Here is a 19588-nt window from a genome sequence, read left to right on the forward strand (position 1 = left end):
GTCCTCATTTGGGGGGGGGGGGGGGTTGTCATTAAACGAGATTCAATCCAAATTCAATTAGATTAGCCATATTTCATGAGATGTGAATACTAGTACAGTATGTATGTTTAAAAAAAAATCACTAGTAATTCTACAATTATATGATATAGTGATCTCAATCCATCAATTGTTAAAACCTCTACTTTTGGTCCCCAATTAAATTAGCATAGGAGATAAAGTGGTGTGTTTAGTTTTTTATCGTTAATGTCCTCATTTGGGGGGGGGGGGGGGTTGTCATTAAACGAGATTCAATCCAAATTCAATTAGATTAGCCATATTTCATGAGATGTGAATACTAGTACAGTATGTATGTTTAAAAAAAAATCACTAGTAATTCTACAATTATATGATATAGTGATCTCAATCCATCAATTGTTAAAACCTCTACTTTTGGTCCCCAATTAAATTAGCATAGGAGATAAAGTGGTGTGTTTAGTTTTTTATCGTTAATGTCCTCATTTGGGGGGGGGGGGGGGTTGTCATTAAACGAGATTCAATCCAAATTCAATTAGATTAGCCATATTTCATGAGATGTGAATACTAGTACAGTATGTATGTTTAAAAAAAAATCACTAGTAATTCTACAATTATATGATATAGTGATCTCAATCCATCAATTGTTAAAACCTCTACTTTTGGTCCCCAATTAAATTAGCATAGGAGATAAAGTGGTGTGTTTAGTTTTTTATCGTTAATATATATATATATATATATATATATATATATATATATATATATATATATATATATATATATATATATATATCAGAAGGCCAACTTTACGTTTGATAAGACTACGTAAGAGCGTGGGAGAGAAATTAATGTCCCAATTGCTCTTCCAACTTCGCCCCACCTATACAAACGTGGCCACATACATTAGAAGAAGAAATATCTTGTATTTATATATATAACATAAATAGTTGTTTTATATATTGCATTTTATGTGCTCATACATCTACGTACCAAATTTTGTTACTTAGTAATTTGTGATTTCCATCGTTAGAGACAATGAATCCAGACAACAATCGCCAATAGAGTAGTTGACAATCCCCAAAGTGGTCCGCGAGTGAAGAAATTATAATTTTTGTATTAAAGAGTTACGCAATTATTATTAACAATTTATTAGTTGAGTCTGTGGCACAAAATCTTTTTAGTATGGTTTATCTTTCTTGTATGATTTATGAATTATTACAAAGAAATAGAGTTTATCTAATAATCTAGTATACTCAAATAATATTAATGACAATTTTTTCTTTTGTCACCAAAAAAAAAGTAGTTGACAAATTAAAGTTCACATTATGAATTAATTTGAGGCTCTTATTTTATAAATGGTGCGGTTGAGAAAGTGTTTAAGAAGATGGTTAGAATTAATTATTTAATAAAAAAACTTTTGAATGAATGACCATTAACTGCTTTCCTACTCACACTCAATGTTTATAATTACTTTCAATTCTCGACCTGCTGAAATGCAAAAGTTAATATCGCATCTACTGAAACTCGAATCCACCCCCTTCTATATGGGAGTACAATCAGGTGCCACTAGATCAAAAGGTCTTGACACTCAAAGATTGATTAATTAATCTCGAATGCTAATTTGATTGCATAGTCATTTAAATAATTAAAACTTTTAATGTCAAAGACTTTGCGGTTAAATAAATGGCAGTATTGACTCTGTGTTTTGGATGTAAGCATTACAAAACTATAACATTTTATGTTTTGGATGTAAGCATTACAAAACTATAACATTTTTTTCATACATACTTTCTCAACCTAATGAAACACAACACAAGCCAACGCCCCCACTAGGGATCAAACTTATGACCTCTCACTTGAGAGGGCCATAGCTATGCCACTTAACCACAAGGCCTCTAGCTTGGATGTGAGGTTATGAAACTAATGTTGAATAGTTAAGTAAATTTTGAGAGCTATATATTAAATATTATGTTATAGTGATACAAGTTTATTTTCAAAGTGTCCAAATACTAACTACATTGCATTATAGCTTTGACACAAATTTACTTGTTATTAAGATCAATAATAATATGGGCATTTTTATCTTTATACTACTTATCCCTTCAAATTGTCAAGGATACCAAATACTGAAATTAAAATTCTCAATAATTCTAATCATATAAACCAAACACAAAAATTTAAATTCTCATACTATTCCTCCCATTGAATTGCAATTACATTTTCCCTTGATTCCCTTCTTGTTAACAAAACGCCCGTAAAGGGCGTCTAATTCACAAATTGTTTAATCTTAAATTATAAAATTAATTACTCCGTACCTCCTAAAAAATTACCTTGGTTTTTTTTTTTTGGTGGGAAAGGCCCGTCAAAGACAGGAGATAAAAAGCTACCAGACTCTAATGGTACTAGCCCCAGCTGCGTCTGCCGCAAAAAGCACGTCCAAGCTGGTGGGAGGCTCATCCAAAACAACCGTGCCCCATACTCCAGTTTGTCCCAAGTTCGCTAGATGATCCGCACATTTATTCCCTTCTCTAAGAATATGTTGAAGGGACAACTGCTCAAATCCTTCCAAAAGGAACTGGCAATCCTTAACCAGCGTCGAGGAACACCCGTGATCATCCCGTTCACCCTTCAAAAGGGAGACAACAGATTCTGAGTACAGGTCTAGAACCACTCCCCTGAAACCCTTAGCTTTAGCTAACTGTAGACCCTTCCTTAGGCCCCACAACTCCGCGGCAAAGCTAGTAGTAACACCAATTTTAGTAATGAACCCAAATAACCAATCCCGAGAGTGATCATGCGCCAAACCTCTTGCACTTGCGAGGCTGGTACTTCTCCTAAGGGCACCATCGGTGTTGATCTTTATCCACCCCATGCTCGGATGAGACCAAAAAAACCCAATCCAACCTCCCTCTCGGTTCTGGTTTCTTACGATAGCCAATGAGGAAAGATTCCCTTGCCATTGACTCAGCCTTGTGAACGATGTCCTTCGGCGTAGCAGTAACACGATCGAATACTCTCTTATTGCGAGCTTTCCATAATTCCCAGCACGTGTAAGAGAAAGTCAGACACCGTGGAATGCCATTCATCGTATCATCAGTGGAGCAATTTCGCTTGAGCCACTTCCTGAACAGAGTCGCGGGACCACAAGTAAACAACGTCGGGGTGTGAGTCCTTCTCCAGCAAGCTTGTGCGAAGTCACAGTGCATGAGAATGTGATCGATACTTTCGTTCATATTGCCACACGTCATGCAACTGCTATCATCGGTTAGCCGTCTCCGTGTTCTTACCTGGTTGGTTAGCAATTTGTCTTTCACCGCCAACCAAAAAAACATTCGGCACTTCTCGATGATTTTTGTCTGCCACACCCAGTCCACCTCCTCCGTGTCATCTGAAACTGTAAAGTACCTGTAGGCATCACGAACAGAAAACATACCTCCAGGAGCTCTCGGCCAGTAGAGAGTATCTGAAACACCAGCGTCAAGAGGAATGGGAATGGACCTGATTTTGTTGACATCTTCACGAGGGAGAATGATCTGCAGGTTGTCAAAGTCCCAAGAACGGTTAGGGAGAATATAGTCGCTTACCTTAGCGTGAGCTAACTCGTCTGGAATAGTCACTGTATCAATCAGACCCAGAGGTTTGTCTCCAACCCACCAATCAGACCAAAAGTTGAAGGAGTCTCCGGAACCCACCCTCCAGGCTGAACCTAACTCTATGGTAGATCGACCGCTCAGAATGCTTCTCCAACCCCAAGACGATTGTTGAGGAATTGAAGCCGTGAAGAAGTTCCCATCTTTGACGTATTTTTCCTTCATAATACGGACCCAGAGTTGATCTTCACTAGTGTTCATTTGCCAAGCCAATTTCGTCAGTAGTGCCTCATTAAAATCAGCACACTTCCTAAGCCCTAGGCCTCATGCATTTTTGGGCTTACAGACCTCATTCCACCCAACCAGATGTATCTTGTTTTAGGCTTCTCTGTCACCCCAAAGAAAGCTCCTACAGATTTTGTCAACGTCGTTGCAGACCCCCTTCGGGAGTTTAAAGACTTGCATAGAGTAGACCGGTAAAGTTGCCAACACATATTAGACAAGCACCCTGCGTCCCGCAAGGCTGAGAGTCTCTGCCTTCCAATTTGCTAGCTTCTTCTTCATGCCTTCCAGGATATATCCAAAGGTCTTTTTCGATACTCGCTGTTGAAGGATAGGAACCCCAAGATAGTTCCCTAAATTGTCTGAGATTAGAATGCCCATGCATCTCTTCAATTCTGTTTTAGTCCCTGCATTGGTGTTAGGACTACAAAAAATAGAGGATTTATTCACATTAATGTTCAAACCTGATTTTTTTGAAAAATCGTCTAGGCAATCCATGATGACCTGACCCTGAGTTTGGGAAGCTTCAGCAAAAAGCATTAAATCATGTGCAAAGAATAAATGAGAGACGCCAGTTCCACCTCTAGAAATCTTGATAGGCTTCCAGTTCCTACTCTTAACCTCGGACTGGATTGCTCACGAAAGCTTTTCCATGACTAGGATGAAAAGATAAGGAGCCCGAGGGTCGCCCTGACTAAGACCACGACCAGGATGAAAGGGAGCAAGTTTATCCCCATTCCAAAGCAAGGAGATGGAGCTTTCCTTGAGAGAGAACATAACCAAATTAATAATTTGCGGTGGAAAACCGAAGTCAACTAGAGTCGCCTCTAGAAAGTCCCAGTTGATACTGTCGTAAGCTTTATGGAGATCAATCTTGATAGCCATAGATCCTTTCTTCCCTTTTTTTATGCCGCATGGGGTGGATGATTTCCTGAGTAAGGATGATATTATCCATTGTGGACCTTCCCGGGAGAAAATTGTTTTGGAAAGGACCAATGAGCTTCTTCATGATCGGTCTCATCCTGTTAACGATGACCTTCGAGATGATTTTGAAGCTGACATTTAGAAGTGTGATTGGTCTGAAGTCAGCTGCAGATTCCGGGCTATTCTTTTTGGGTATGAGGGTGATGAAAGCCTCCAGGAGCTTAAGTGGAACCCTTCCTGTAGCTACGGCCTCATTGACAAAGGAGGTGAGCCGAACTTTCACCCCTTCCCAAAAGGTTTGGTAGAACACCGCTTGGATCCCATCCGGGCCCGGGCTCCCAAACTTCTTCATTCCCATTACCGTGTTCTTCACTTCATCAGGGCCCACCACCGATAGAGAGCCCTTGCTTGGTTCTGATTAATTCTAGGACCATCATACGTAAGGTCAAGACCATCATGCTCCGGGATCCTCCTGTTAAACAAATCAATGAAGAAGTTAGAAACATGTTCTGAGATGGTCTTAAAATCAGAATTCCACTCACCATTGATTTTGAGCATTCTAATTCTAGCCCGGTTCCGTCTAATGAGAGTAGACTTATGATAAAAGGCAGTGTTCCTATCACCATCTTGGATCCACAACCTTCTTGATTTTTGGAACCAAAGGAGTTCCTCTTCTTCTAAGACTTGATTCAACTTAGCGATTAACCTCTTTTCCAACATGTGTAGGCCTCTCGAAGAAGGATAATAAGCAGACTCTTGGATCCCCTTGATCCTAGCTTGTAAATTCGCCTTTCTTTTGAAAATGTTACCAAACACCTCCTGGTTCCACACTTTACTCTGGGTTGTCACCTCATCGACCGTACCAACTAAGTCCAAGTTAGGATCATTCCAGATATTGTCCCAAAAGACCTTGTAATCTTCCCACCTTAGCCAAGCCCCTTCAAAGCGAAAGGGTCTATTTTCTTTACGGGGAGGTCTTCCCGCCATTCCAATGAATTTGAGGGGATGATGGTCCGAGTGGGTCCTCGGGAGGATGGTGGATTTAGCCTCTGGAAAAAGCATTTAGGCCTCCAGATTCCAGAACACTCGATCCAATTTTTTACGAAGCACTGTACGCCCACCTTCCTGCCTGAACCAGGAGAATCTAGCCCCTCAAGGAGCCCACAGGCGTTGAACTCCTCAACAAAGTTAACACACCTATTCATGTTGACAACAGCCCAACCCATTGCTCACTCTCATCCGTGATATCATTAAAGTCCCCCATCATGATCCAGGGGCCGTTGTTATTATTAGCGTAGGATTTACAATCCCTCCAGAACATATCTTTGGCCAAAGGACTAGGCCTCACATATGCAAAAGAAAATCTAACCGGAGTCATCCCCGAGCCTCCCACAATTCCATGAATTGCTTTAATCGTGTACCTGACGATATTGAAATAAAAAATGCTAGGCCTCCAGAAAAGAGCAAGTCCCCTAGCAAACCCCAGCGGGTCAACCACAAAATGCCTATCAAAACCAAGCTTTTCAGCCATTTTCCTAATTTTATGGACATCTTTAGTTTTCGTTTCGAGAAAGCAGATAGCCCCCACCTCCTGGTCTCGCATCAAAAGCCTGGCATGGTTCACCGTTTTTTTGATTCCCCACACCTCTACAATTCCAACTGATACAAATCATTGGGAATTCGGACGCGGCAAGGAAGAATTAGTACCGCCTTCCTTAAGCGTCGCCTGATTGTCCATCTGGAAATTTCCCTTCGAAGAAGAAGCCGCGTAACCACCTGCATTAACATTAGTGCCAAAGAAGTTACCAAAAATGAAGAGTTGACCCGAAACCGTGCCTCCCTTGTCGAGAGATCCCGCATGGTTTTGGGTCGCCCTTGGTGCCGTAGCCGACTGTTTTTTACCCTTGCCATTCTTACGCTGATTTTTGTGTTTGGGAGCACCTTTTGTCAAAGTTCCCTCATCAAGCGCAATAGGTGTGTCTTGCAGTCCTTCCAAGTCCTGCAAATAAGAGAAAGCATTGAAAACAGGAATCTCATCCACTTGTTTCGACTTACCTGAGTGTTTTTCAGCCCTGTGTACTGGATGCCCCGATCGACTAGCATTGTCGATCCCGCCTCTCGCACCCCCACTCCCGGCTGTTGTTTGGGCAGCTCTTGCGCCCTCAGATGATTTGTTAACCTTTGTCTTGACTTCTTCCTTTGATTTGCCTTTAGATTTTGCCGCTACCTTGGCCGAACCTTTCGCTTTATTATTCACGATCATCCATGCACCATATTTCGCATGGGGGTAGGTGTCCGCTGTTCTTCCACATGCATATTCTCTGCCAATCCTTCCTCCTGCGAAGTTCCCCGAGCCATTTTGGCTTCACTACGGTTTTTCGGGCATGATCCCGAACGATGGCCAACCTCCCCACAATCAAAGCATATAGTATGAAGCCCTTCAAACTCAACCTTCCGGGGAAGATCGTCAACCATCACTACACCCACTAGAGGTTTAGTTAGATCAATCTCGACCGCACCTCTCGCAAATTTACCTCTTTGAATGCCTGCCGTAGTCATGTCTAGCTTCAGAGGCGTTCCCACCGTAGCCAAGATCTCCTTGATTGCATCCTCGCGGAAGTATTCGATGGGGAGGCCCAGAACACGGACCCAGACCGCCATTCGTTCCACCTTCGCCATGGAGGCGTCAAATTTTGGTTTCCACCTCTGGGCGACAACATACTGATCAAAGAGCTTCCATGGACCATCCACAAGCACATGCATGCAATCCGATTGAAGTTGGAATCTGAGTATGAACCAACCCGAGCCCACATCAATAAATTCCGTTTTGCCTGCCGGATTCCATAAACGAAGCATGCGTTGTTGGAATAGGGAGAAAGCCACCGGCTTCCCCAAGTATTTTACCAACAAAGCATTCTTCCAAGGCTTAATGAGATCTTCTCTCACCTTCTTGGAGAACCTCACCACTCGAATACCATCATCAATCTCACTGGATTCATCCTCCTTGTCAGCAACGAGGATGTCCTCTTCGAACCAGTTCATTTCTTCCTGTCGAACTGGAACCTCCATCTCAAAAGAAGGACCGTCCGCCGAAACCTCCATAAACGACTGCTTGAGGTGTTTAAACCTCTTCACTGTCCTGGCACCACCATCGAAACCCTCGGCTGAACCTCCGCCCGTGACCGGCGGAGGCACCGCCTCGACTTCCATTGCCGAGCCCAGCCCCGCCGCGGAAAAACTAACCAAAAATAGCGCGAAACCCTAGAGCCGTTGAGAGCAAAATTTTTAGTATACTGTCATCCATGTATGTATGTATGTACGCATGCGTGCATGTAGACAGTAGACACATATATTAAATTTTGTGTAACTCCAACTCCTACACAAAATTTGTTCAGTTTGTGTATTACCTTGGTGCATATTACTAGAAATTTGTTCAGTTTGTGTGTGTTTTTCTTTCTTTCTTTTTCTTTCTTTTTTCTTTTTTGTTTTTTTAATTTTTAAAGAGTAAATATATATGAAAAATCATATTACTTTGGCAGTAATGTCATACTATTGTAGATTATCCTAGGACCAAATACGGTTATGTAGCATAACTATGCCATTATTATTTTGATTATGTTATATGATTTGAACCAAACGTCCTTTTAGAGTTAAATTCAATTTTAATACCTTATCTTTTTTTTTTTTTTCTAACTTTTGGTAATCAATTTTAAAATTAGGGAAGAGGGTCAAATAGACCCTTGAACTTTACTCAAAAGTGTAATTAGGACCTTGAACTTTAAAAAGTGCAATTAAACACTGAAACTTGTCATTTTAAGTCAAATAAATATGATAGTTATCGATAAATTATTGACGTTGATCGCCGCTAATCACCGTTGACCACGGGTAAAAACAATCTATCGAAAATATAATTTCCAATCGTCTTCTCCAGGAAAAGACGACGTCTGATCATCTTCTCCTTGAGAAGATGATATATGGATAGGGCGACCTCTGGTTTCTCCATTAGCCTTAAATTCTCCACTGGAGAAGTCGATAAGACGATTGGCCAGTTGTCTTCTCGGATTGAGAAGACTTGGTTTATTATTTTTTATTGTCACCATAATTTTTTATTTGTCGGAATATCACCGGAATTTTAAATGATCGGTTATTCCATGTGAATAACCGGCTATTGGGTTTATATGCTCCAAAATAAGTTCGAGTGTTTAATTGCACTTTGTTAAAGTTCAAGGGCCTAATTGCATTTTTGAGTAAAGTTCATGGGTCTTTTTTTTTTTTTTTTTTTTTTTTTTTTTTTTTTGAGTACTACTGACTCAGAGTATCTGTTCATAGCTACTTTCTCTTTTTTGAGTACTACCGACTCAGAGTATCTGTTCATAGCTACTTTCTCTTTTTTGAGTACTACCGACTCAGAGTATCTGTTCATAGCTACTTTCTCAACCTAATGAAGCACAAAGAGTCAACAGTTGCCTCCACTAAGTCGTCTCGAACCCACTCCCATCATCCATGTGGGAGTATTAACTGGGACACCGAATGCCACTAGACTACAAGGTCTTTGGCAAAGTTTATGGGTCTATTTGACCCTTTTCCCTTATAATTATTATATTTGATATTTGACTTTTAAAATTTACCTTTCTTAGTACCTCGCAGATATTCACCTGAATTCATCCTGTATAGATTAATATTTGGGTGATAGTAGGTGGTGGGTTGGGTGGGTCTTAAAAAATTAAACCTGCAGTAGGGTGGGTTGGATTCAAGTTTTATGTACAAAACCCGCCTAGAACCCCTCATGACCCTATATGTATGTATGTATGTATGTACGTATATAGAGAGACTCATGATCAAATGAGTACACCATTTCCCAGGACTCCATGAGTTCGTCTGGAAAGATCTGAGCCATTAAAAGTTAGGGATCAATGATTTAGATTTTCCTTTTTTTTTTTTTTTTTTTTTTTTGTTTAGTGAAGTGCACATTTGCACAGATGAACAATTGACTAGTTGCACAGTTGTGTAATTGTTGTTAATTAAGTTTTATAGACCATTTATCTCTAGTTTTTAATGGCCTAGATCTGTCCACACGGACCACACGGACTCATGGGAAGGAGTTGACTCACCTGAACAATTGCATATATATATATATATATATATATATATATATATATATATAGTAAAATAAGTATTGGTATGTAGTTAATTATAAAAATTTCTAGAACTCTTAGTAACTTTTTTTACTATTTTTAATTCTAAACTAATTAACAATTTAGTTATTATATTTAAATATTTATTTTATTTTATATTTTAATATAACTAGTGAATCTTATTATTTTACTATGTGTAAGTAATTTAAATATTATTTTAATAAGAAAATATGTAGTGAATACCCATAGTGGGCATCCGCACTTGGTGGGTTGAGGGTGATTTATAAAAAGTCGACCTAATGCGATTCATGGGTAGGTGTATGTGGAGAAAATATAAAGTGGGTCGAGTGATGTATGTAGCTCTCCCCATCTCACTCCCGACCCATTATCATCCCCATTTCTTAGTCGTTCAAAAACAGAATTTAGTACCAAATTTGATATTTGATCGAGTAAAATTAAAGATAACAAATTCAAAAAAGTCAAGAATAAAATTTATATATTTGAAATATAAAATCAAAAGAGACAACGCTGCCAAGTTGGTCAGGTTATCAGCATTCTTTGTTTAAGTTGTTCATCTATCGAAAACCTAAGTTGGCTTACCTTCTTGTGATCTTTTAATTTATCAGCTAGGGACAAGACATGATTTAATTACCCAGTAGTCAGTAAATAGCCTAAAATAGTAACGATAGGCTTCCCTCATCGCTCAAAATGAAAAAATACGATTCCTCGACTATAACTGTAATTACCACAAAGTTACCTACTAAGCTGTCATTTAGTGGCAAATTTTACGGTGGACCACGGTCCATATACTAATGTGGTCTATGAAAAATATCATTTTAGTTACACTTTAATTTCATTTGACAATATTGCTCTGTTTTTCAGTTTCATTTTTTCAGAGACACTAGTTTAACCATATAACAATTGGTTGGTAATTTAGTAGGGTAGATTCCGATTTGAAGGCTTTGGCCGTTAGCCAGATGAACGGCGACGCCCAAACTCTTCACATATTTATGCGTCTTTAACGTTGTACCTCATGACACGTAGTAGCAACTCATTTATTTTGTAATTTTTTTTATTCTTTTTATTGGTCTTTATGATAAATAATATAATGATGGCTACATATGCAGTTGGAATAATTTCAGAAACTTTAGAAGTAACTTCATTATTATATTGTCCACCAACTTTAGACAAAATTAAATATAAACAACTAAATTTCTCATCCATGCCCATTGCCCAATCTACTGAAATTATTATATTGCCTATGATATTTCCATATCTTTTAGTTTTTTTTTTTTTTTTTTTTTTTTGAAAGCATATCTTTTAGAGTTAGTTAGACACTATTTAGTTACCTATAATTTTTAAATATTTTATTTTTAGTTATTTAAAATTTTCAAGTGTTTATATATGTTTTTATTAAAAGTTTTAAAAATATATTCAAATTTAATTATTTTGATTTTAAGAAAAAATAAAAATTATGAAGTACGATTTATTACGAAATCTTATCATTTTTTATAAGTTTGAACCTCAAATTTAAGGACCCATCACTGCTCTTATCCTGGATAGGCCAAATTCATATCACTTATTATTATTATTATTATTATTATTATTATTATTATTATTATTATTATTATTATTCTTTCTTTGATAAGATTTGAACACTGCACCATGCGACTGCTAGCAAAATAAAGTCTAAAACTTATTTTGAATTGATTAATCAGTTGATATGTGTCCTGACATATCTTATCATTTTTACATATAAAAATACTAATGGGAGTAGTAGGTTATAGTATGTTTATTATTAGTTCTTTAATGTGATGATATATAATTCATTTGAAGGGAAAATGATGAAAATATTAATGTTTATATTCCTTGCCAAGAAATTTTTGCTGTAATTTCATGAAACGGGAGTACAAATTTAAAATTATAATAGTAAGTAGAGTTAATGTGTTTGGATTTTAGTGCTATTCATTATTTATTTTGCAATGTCCCTACTAGATACTCCTAATTGAATCATGTGCTCCATCCAACTAAAAGCTCACGTAGACCATAGTCTTTTTTAGCTCTGATACCAAATTAAATCATGTGCTCCATCCAACTAAAAGCCTAAGCTTATAGTTGGACTGCACGTTTATGTTTATATTATATTTATGCTCACACTCTGGTCGGGTCCTTGAAGCTAAGTCGAAGTCACGTAGCTCCTAGAATAATTCTCATGGGTCGCAACTTGTGAACTTACTCAATCAACTTTGTTCAGGTCTAGAGGTTAAATTATAATACATTTAGATCGAACTAAAATATTTTAATTGGACTGTAATAATCTATATAGTTGGACTAATATGAGTCCATTATCCCATTATTAAATTTTATCGAGCAATTTAGTTTTAGAGGATACAAATTTTTTTTAAGTGACTTAAAAGTATGGAGTAAATTAAAATTTGAATTAAAATATAATTTGAATTTTAGAATAAATGAAATTCATATTGGATTTAAAATTTGAAATAATAAGTAGTTAATAAACATAAAATGTAGTAACATCTATCCTTATATATCAAATAATATAAAATTGTTTTAAAAAAAATAAGAGTTTATTACCGAAATGGTCCCTCGACTATTGCGAAATTACCAATTTGGTCCATAATAATTTTTCGTGCCCAATTAAGTCTCTCGACTTTGAAAATTTTAACCAATTTGGTCCTCCGTTTATTTTGCGGTTAAAATCGGGGACCAAATTGGTAATTTTGCTATAGGACCAAATTGGTTAAAATTTTCAAAATCGAGGAACTTAATTGAGCACGAAAAATTATTGAGGGCCAAATTGATAATTTCGCAATAGTTGAGGAACCATTTCGCAATAGGTTTTCCAACTATTAGTGAAACAGCAATGATGCTCTCGTTATGTTAACGTTGCTAGAGTTAGTGAGGCAGGGACGTCTAGTGCGGCGACGAAGGGGTGGTGACCAAATGAAGATATTGTGAACGTGTTTTCAAATCTGATTTATAAATATTTTTTAAATAATATTAATACTATTATAATGTCAAACTAGCAATACAAATATGATCTATGTAATCAAAACGTAACAGACAATAAAAGGGTAAAAAATTATGTAATTGCATGATTTTTTATAAATTTGACTATTTAATTGAAGCTCTTTCAATGGTGTGTCCGGAAACTCAAAAAAATGATTTCTGTAAATTAATTTTCGAGTTTCTAGTATTTAGCAAGGAAGAAATTTTAAAGTTAATGGAAATTGATTTCTCGACAAAGGGAAAACAAGGCCAATTTTCTGAAAATGAATTTTTTTTTGGGAAGTCATTTTTCAGGGGTTAGCTGCAACTTTCTCCATCTTTTGCATCTCTTTCAGTGGTTTCTATCAAGAACCAGAAATCTGGTTCCCAACGAAAACCAGTTAATTAATCTGGTCTGGTTTCTGAACCAGAACATATTAATTGGTGATATGGTTCCGGCTTCTAAAACTTTTTTCTTTTAATATATGAAATTATTGTTATTTTTTTAAAATTGTTTTTTTATAAATAACAATGATTTTTTAAAAATATAATTATTCTCATTTTCTGAAAAATAACAAAACATACTATTTTTCTGAAATGCAACCAATACCGAAATGAAAAATATTTTCTAGAAAATGACTCATTTTTCAGAAGTCATTTTTCGGGTTTCCAAACACACCCTAAGTTTAAAGGTTTTTTTTTTTTGAATACTATTAACTCTCTATTACATTGTAGTATATGTTATCTATATTTTTTCAACCTGTTGAAGTACAAAGAGTCAATATTATTTCCACTAAAGCTCAATCTCATGACCTTCCACTTGAGAAAGTCACTACATGCTACTTGATCACAAGGTCATTGGCTCCTAAATTTAAAGGTTTAGTTGTTTTGTTACAATATAGAGGGCTTATTTTACTAATATTCCTATATAAAAATATAATAGCATTTTTTTTCAAAATAGCAAGTAAATGTGTCGAAATAGGTAGGGCAGAGATGTAATTATGAAGACAGGTACACTATCAATTGGCCGTCATCTGCGTAACACTAGCATTAATGCTGTGTTAGGTTTTAAGGTTTATACTATATTTAGACAACATGCTATTCCCACTTTCTAACCATTTCGCATTACCGCTGAGAAAATATTATCTTATGCAAGATTATTTTTTGAATGAAATTTTATATTAGTTTATTTGATTTTATCTATTTTTAAGTACTATTTTTTATATTTAATAGGAAGGGGGTAACCCATATACAATAGATCCTTAACAACGATTATACAAGAATCTCCAAGTTGGGCAGCCTAGCCTATCCAGTTCCAACAGTTTCGCCACTTCTAGAGGTGGTTGTGACAAAGCATGAAATCCTTTAGGGAAGTATCTAAATGATTTAGCCAGTTGGTCGGCTACTGCATTAATTTCCCGAGGAACTGCCACCAATCTCCAGGACTCCACCCCGCGGAGTTCGTTTTTGCATGCCTTCAGAATATTGTGAATTGGTGAGCCCGCAACTGGACTGTCTCTGAATGCGTCTACCAGTTGCGTTGAGTCCCCTTCTAGGATTATGTTTCTGAAACCCATGAACTTGGCTAATTGTATGCTCTTCAACAGCCCCCATGCCTCTACTTGTAGTGGGGGACAGTATCCTACATTGTTTATGAATCCTCCTAACCATGTTCTTGCAGTATTTCTTATTACGCCACCACATCCAGCCAGTTTGGATGAGTACAATGAGGACCCATCGAAGTTTGATCTTTACTACCCCTTCTTCTGGTTTCTCCCAGCCTCTGCTTACCCAGTTTGGTGACGATGTCGACCTTTGATTTTTATCGTTGGCGAAAGCATATTCCATTTATTCTTTCTGTAGACTAATCCAACTCCTCTTGGTTTGTAGGTTCTGGATAGTGTTGGAGAAAATAGCCTCGTTCCTCCATTTCCATATCCACCAAAGAGTTATTGCAAAGAGTACATTATCCTCTTGCGGATTGTGACCTTTCCCCTTGGATGCCAACCCTTTATCGATCCAGTTACGAAAAGATAAAAATCTAGATTCTGCATGTAGCTTAGGGAGAATCATTCTCCATACTTCGTCAGCTGCTTTGCACTTTCGCAGAGCATGTTCTATGTCTTCCGCCTGTCTTCTGCATAGCCAACATTCGTCCGAGGGTGTCAAGCCTCTTCTCGCTCTCATGGCATTTGTTAGCAGTCTCTCATGTCGGGCTAACCAAAAGAACACTTTGATTCTGCTTGATGTCTTGAGTTTCCATATGGCGTTCCATTTGGTTGCCTCCAGAGCCTCCGCCCCTCCGATGTACAGATTATATGCAGACCGTACAGAAAACGTACCTGTCTCATCGTTTCTCCAACCTATTAGATCCTCTAATTCATCATCTTCGTCGATCATGAATGCTGATAGTTCATCCAGAGTATTCGTCGGAAGGAACTGATGCAGCAGATTCCAATCCCATCCACTTCCGGTTCTCCAGTATTTATCGACGGTCTTGTGGATTTCAGTTCCTGGGATGATCCCCGTAGCCTCATTGATAAGGGGTGATTATCTAAGCCAACTGTCAAACTAGAATTGCGTATGTTTTCCACTTCTGACTCGTTTGATTAGTCCGTTTTGAAGCATTGGAACTGCTCTCAGTATCCCTTTCCATGTATTAGACATGTTTTGTCTTGGCTGCCATGCCGTACAGTCAGTCTTTGCAATATTGTACTTTGATCTCAGTACCTGGATCCATAAACCTTCATCCTCGTGCATGAGACGCCAATCGAGCTTTGCTAGAAATGCCTCATTCATTGATTCTAATCTGCGGACTCCTAAACTCCCTTCTTCTTTGCTCTTTGATACTATTTCCGATTTGACCAAATGACTCCTCCTTTGGTTCGGCGAGCTACCCCATAAAAAACTTCGAATCAGGCTTTCAATCTTTACAACCACTCCCTTGGGCAGTAGTGTAGTCTGCATCGTGTAGTATGGAATGGATGATAGTACTGACTGGGCTAGTGTTAGTCTGCCTGCCATTGATAGCGTTCTCGATTTCCAGCCTATAAGTCTTTGCTGTATCCTCTCTATAAGCCCTGAATATGTGTCTTTCTTAAGACGTCCATGGATCGATGGGACCCCTAGGTATCTCCCCATATCTTCGACTCTGGGTATCCCCGTTAAGTCCCTTATATTCTGTTGGATCCCTTCCGGTGTATTCTTAGAGAAGAATATTGAGGATTTTTGTGCGTTGATCGTTTGCCCTGATTGGTCGTAGAAGGTTCTTAAACAGTTGATCATTTCTTGTGCCTGCTCCTCAGTGGCCTCCCCGAACAATACCATGTCATCTGCAAAAAACAAGTGGGACAAGTTAGGTCCAGTTCTGTTAAGTCTGATACCCTTCCATCTACCTTCTTCTACTGAGTTGTTTATTAAATGACTTAGCCTTTCTATACAAAGAACAAAAATTAAGGGTGAGATGGGGTCTCCCTGTCTAATTCCCCTTCTTGGTTGAAACCACTCAGATGTGTGCCCTTCCCAATTGATTGACAATCTTGATGAGGTTAAGCACTCCATTATATTTCTTGTCCATGTTGCATTCAATCCTACTTCAGTTAAAGTATCCCTTATGAAACTCCAATCCAGTTTGTCATAAGCCTTTTCCAAGTCCACCTTCATAACCATCCACCCAACTTTCGCTTTCCTTGTCCTCATTGAGTTTAGGACCTCTTGAAAGATGATTATGTTGTTCGATATCTGTCTCCCGGGTACAAAACTGGTCTGGTTTGGTCCTACTAAATTCTTTGACGCTTCTTTCAGCCTTGATGCCATAGCCTTTGTAATTATCTTGTATGATATGTTACATAGGCCTATCGGTCTTCGTTGTTTAACCGATTCGGGGCTGGGCACTTTGGGCAGAAGTGTTATGACCGTTTCATTGCAGCCTGGGGGAAGCTTTCCTTCTGCGAAGAAATCCAATGCAAACTTGACTATGCTTTCACCGATAATATCCCACGCTTTTTGGTAAAATCCTGATGTGAAACCATCTAGGCCGGGTGCCTTGTAGGGGTCCATGTCAAACAAGGCTTGCTTAATCTCCATTGGTTCAAACTGCCTGTTCACTTCCTGCCAATCATCAGCTTCTAGAGTAGGAAACCTCCCGTGTAATGTGTTTTGGGGATTTACCACCTGGTTTTCAGCGAAGAAGGTAACAAAATGGTTCAGAATGTGGCTCCTCACTTGGTGATCACTCGTAATTTGGAGCCCTTCTTCTGTGATCATGCTCCTTATCTTTGTTCTGCTGCTCTTTATTGTAGTTGCTAGATGGAAATATCTGTATTTACGATCCCCAGACCTTATCCATTCCTCCCTTGATCTTTGGAACCATAGAAGTTCTTCTTGCTGAAGTGTGATTTCCAGTTCTCTTCTTAGATTTTTGTCTAGCCTTAACAGATTTTGGCTTACTTGGTGGGCTAAGCTTCTTTGCACTCCTTTTATTCTAGCCAGTAATTGCTTTTTCCTATGAAACACATTACCGACCACATTCTTATTCCAAGACAGTAGTTCCTTTGCCATTACTTTTTTATTCTCTTCAACACTCTTTTTCGGCTTCCATGCTTGCTGTACACACCTCAAAAAATCCTTATGAGTTGTCCATATAAAGTTGAATCAGAACTTCCTATTCCCATCAAAAGTCACAATGGGGTTAGTTGTTATAAGCAAAGGTGCATGATCAGAATTGATGATCGGGAGGTGCTCTATCTTCGTATTTGGGAAACTCAATTTCCAGTCCTCGTTTCCAAATGCTCTGTCAAGTCTCGCCGCTTTGTAATGTGATGTGTTTTCTCCCCGCCTCCAGGTAAATTTAGGACCCTCGAAACCAAGATCCACTAGCCCTTCTCTAAAAATCCATTCCACGAAATCGACACTTCTAGTATTGTTGAAACAGCCTGGGTTGCTCACTTCTTCCCTACTTGTAACCGCATTGAAGTCACCACAAATTAACCAACATTGCTGTGTTCTCATATTATCTGAGGATAGATCGGCAAACAACCTCCTTCTTAGTGATTTGTTTGGGCTGCCATACACCACTGTAAACGTCCATTGTGATAACAGACCTTCCTGAACCTGCAAGTTAATAAATTGTGGGTGAGTATTTATGATTTCTATTTTTAATGAGGCCTTCCAGAGTATCCAAATTCCCCCAGAAAACCCTACAGCTTCTACTCGGACCCATTCATCAAAACCCAACTTTTTACATATAGAGTTAGCGTGTGAGCCTAATACTTTTGGCTCAATCAAACAAACAACGTCGGGTGTATGATCCCGACAAAATTTCTTCAGGGTGCGCCGGAACTCATTAGAGGCAGCATCCTGACAATTCCATGATAGACATATCATTAAATAACAACAAAAGCAAACCCGCAGCGCTCAGGAGCGCTCAAGACCTTCCATCGCCGCATCCCCAGGGTCCAATTGACCCTCATCATCAGCAAAACCCGCCTCTGGTATCTGTGGTATGTTTTCGAACAACCTAGGGATATCAGGGGGGGTCACCTAATAGTTCATAATCCATATCCATTCGGCGGGACGACTCCGGTCTGTCATTTACATGGTAAACCACAGAATTGGAAATTCGTCCCCCGCGATTGGAACCTCTTACCACTGTGTGTTCGGATTCTGCTGCAGCCCTTCTTGGTTGAGCCCTTCTTCCGCCTCTATTCCTGGCATTTCCTCTGCCCCCGGTGTTTAATTGGACTCCACCGACTGCCCTTCCTTTCGTGTACGTCTGCATCTCTGTTTGGTGGAGATTCTCGCTTTGCCTTCTCTGCCGGTACTGATCTTGATTGGTACGAATATTCGGGAGTGACTGTTGCACATTCTGGATCATTGGTGTGGTGGTCCTGTCTTCCAGTTGGAGCTCATTTCCATTGTTATCCAGATCTTCTAATGCAGCATACCGAGATTGAAATTGAGGACCTCCTGCCCCAGCAGCCTGTGGTTGAACATGGTTTCTGTTGCCCGTGTTCGGAGCACGAGCTCCGTCCCTGCGATATCCCTTTCTTTCCTTCTTGGCGACTAGCATCCACTCCCCGAAGTTCTTACTAAAGTCCCTTACCGGCTTTGTATATTGATACTTGGGCTGTTCTTTGCCTTTTGTTTGGGTTATATCATTCTGCTCTTGGTCTGTTTGTGCCTCCGCCCCTTTACCTTCTTCGTTTAGGTTTTGACTCCCGCATTGATCTTTCTTATGGCCATACATGCCGCATTTGAAGCATACCATCTGAATTCCTTCGTACTCGATAGGAACTATTTCGCCTTCTAATGTGAACTTGGACAGTAAAGGCCTTGAAAGGTCTAATTCGACACAGACCCTTGCAAACTTTCCAATTGAAACCAGACTAGTTGTAGTGTCCGTTTTTACCGGCCGACCTATGTTCATACCGATCTTCTTCAAGAAGTGTTCTTCAAAGTATTCAATTGGGAGCGCAGGGAATCTTACCCAAACCAGCAGTTTGTCCAATTTGTTGGTGTGCGGGAAGAAATTAGGTCGCCATTCTTGCACAGTTAGATAGTGCCCCAGGATAATCCACGGCCCTTCGTATTTGGCGAACTCATAATTGTTGGTCCCAAGGGGATGGGTACAAGTCTAGA

At 38.9% G+C, this 19588-nt stretch overlaps 2 protein-coding genes across 2 annotated transcripts; both read right to left on the reverse strand.

Moving 5' to 3' along the window:
* Window positions 1-7067: 7067 nt before the first annotated feature.
* Window positions 7068-8018, reverse strand: LOC115995944. Its single transcript, XM_031235113.1, has one exon. It carries the CDS (start codon window positions 8016-8018, stop codon window positions 7068-7070), a length of 951 nt encoding a protein of 316 aa, XP_031090973.1.
* A 9584-nt stretch (window positions 8019-17602) lies between these two features.
* Window positions 17603-19376, reverse strand: LOC115996077. Its single transcript, XM_031235246.1, has 2 exons — window positions 18597-19376; window positions 17603-18307 (listed from the first exon to the last, which is right to left on the reverse strand). Exons 1-2 carry the CDS (start codon window positions 19374-19376, stop codon window positions 17603-17605), a joined length of 1485 nt encoding a protein of 494 aa, XP_031091106.1.
* Window positions 19377-19588: the final 212 nt, after the last annotated feature.

The sequence above is a fragment of the Ipomoea triloba genome, chromosome 1, assembly GCF_003576645.1.
Source record: "Ipomoea triloba cultivar NCNSP0323 chromosome 1, ASM357664v1".
Classification (NCBI taxonomy): domain Eukaryota; kingdom Viridiplantae; phylum Streptophyta; class Magnoliopsida; order Solanales; family Convolvulaceae; genus Ipomoea; species Ipomoea triloba.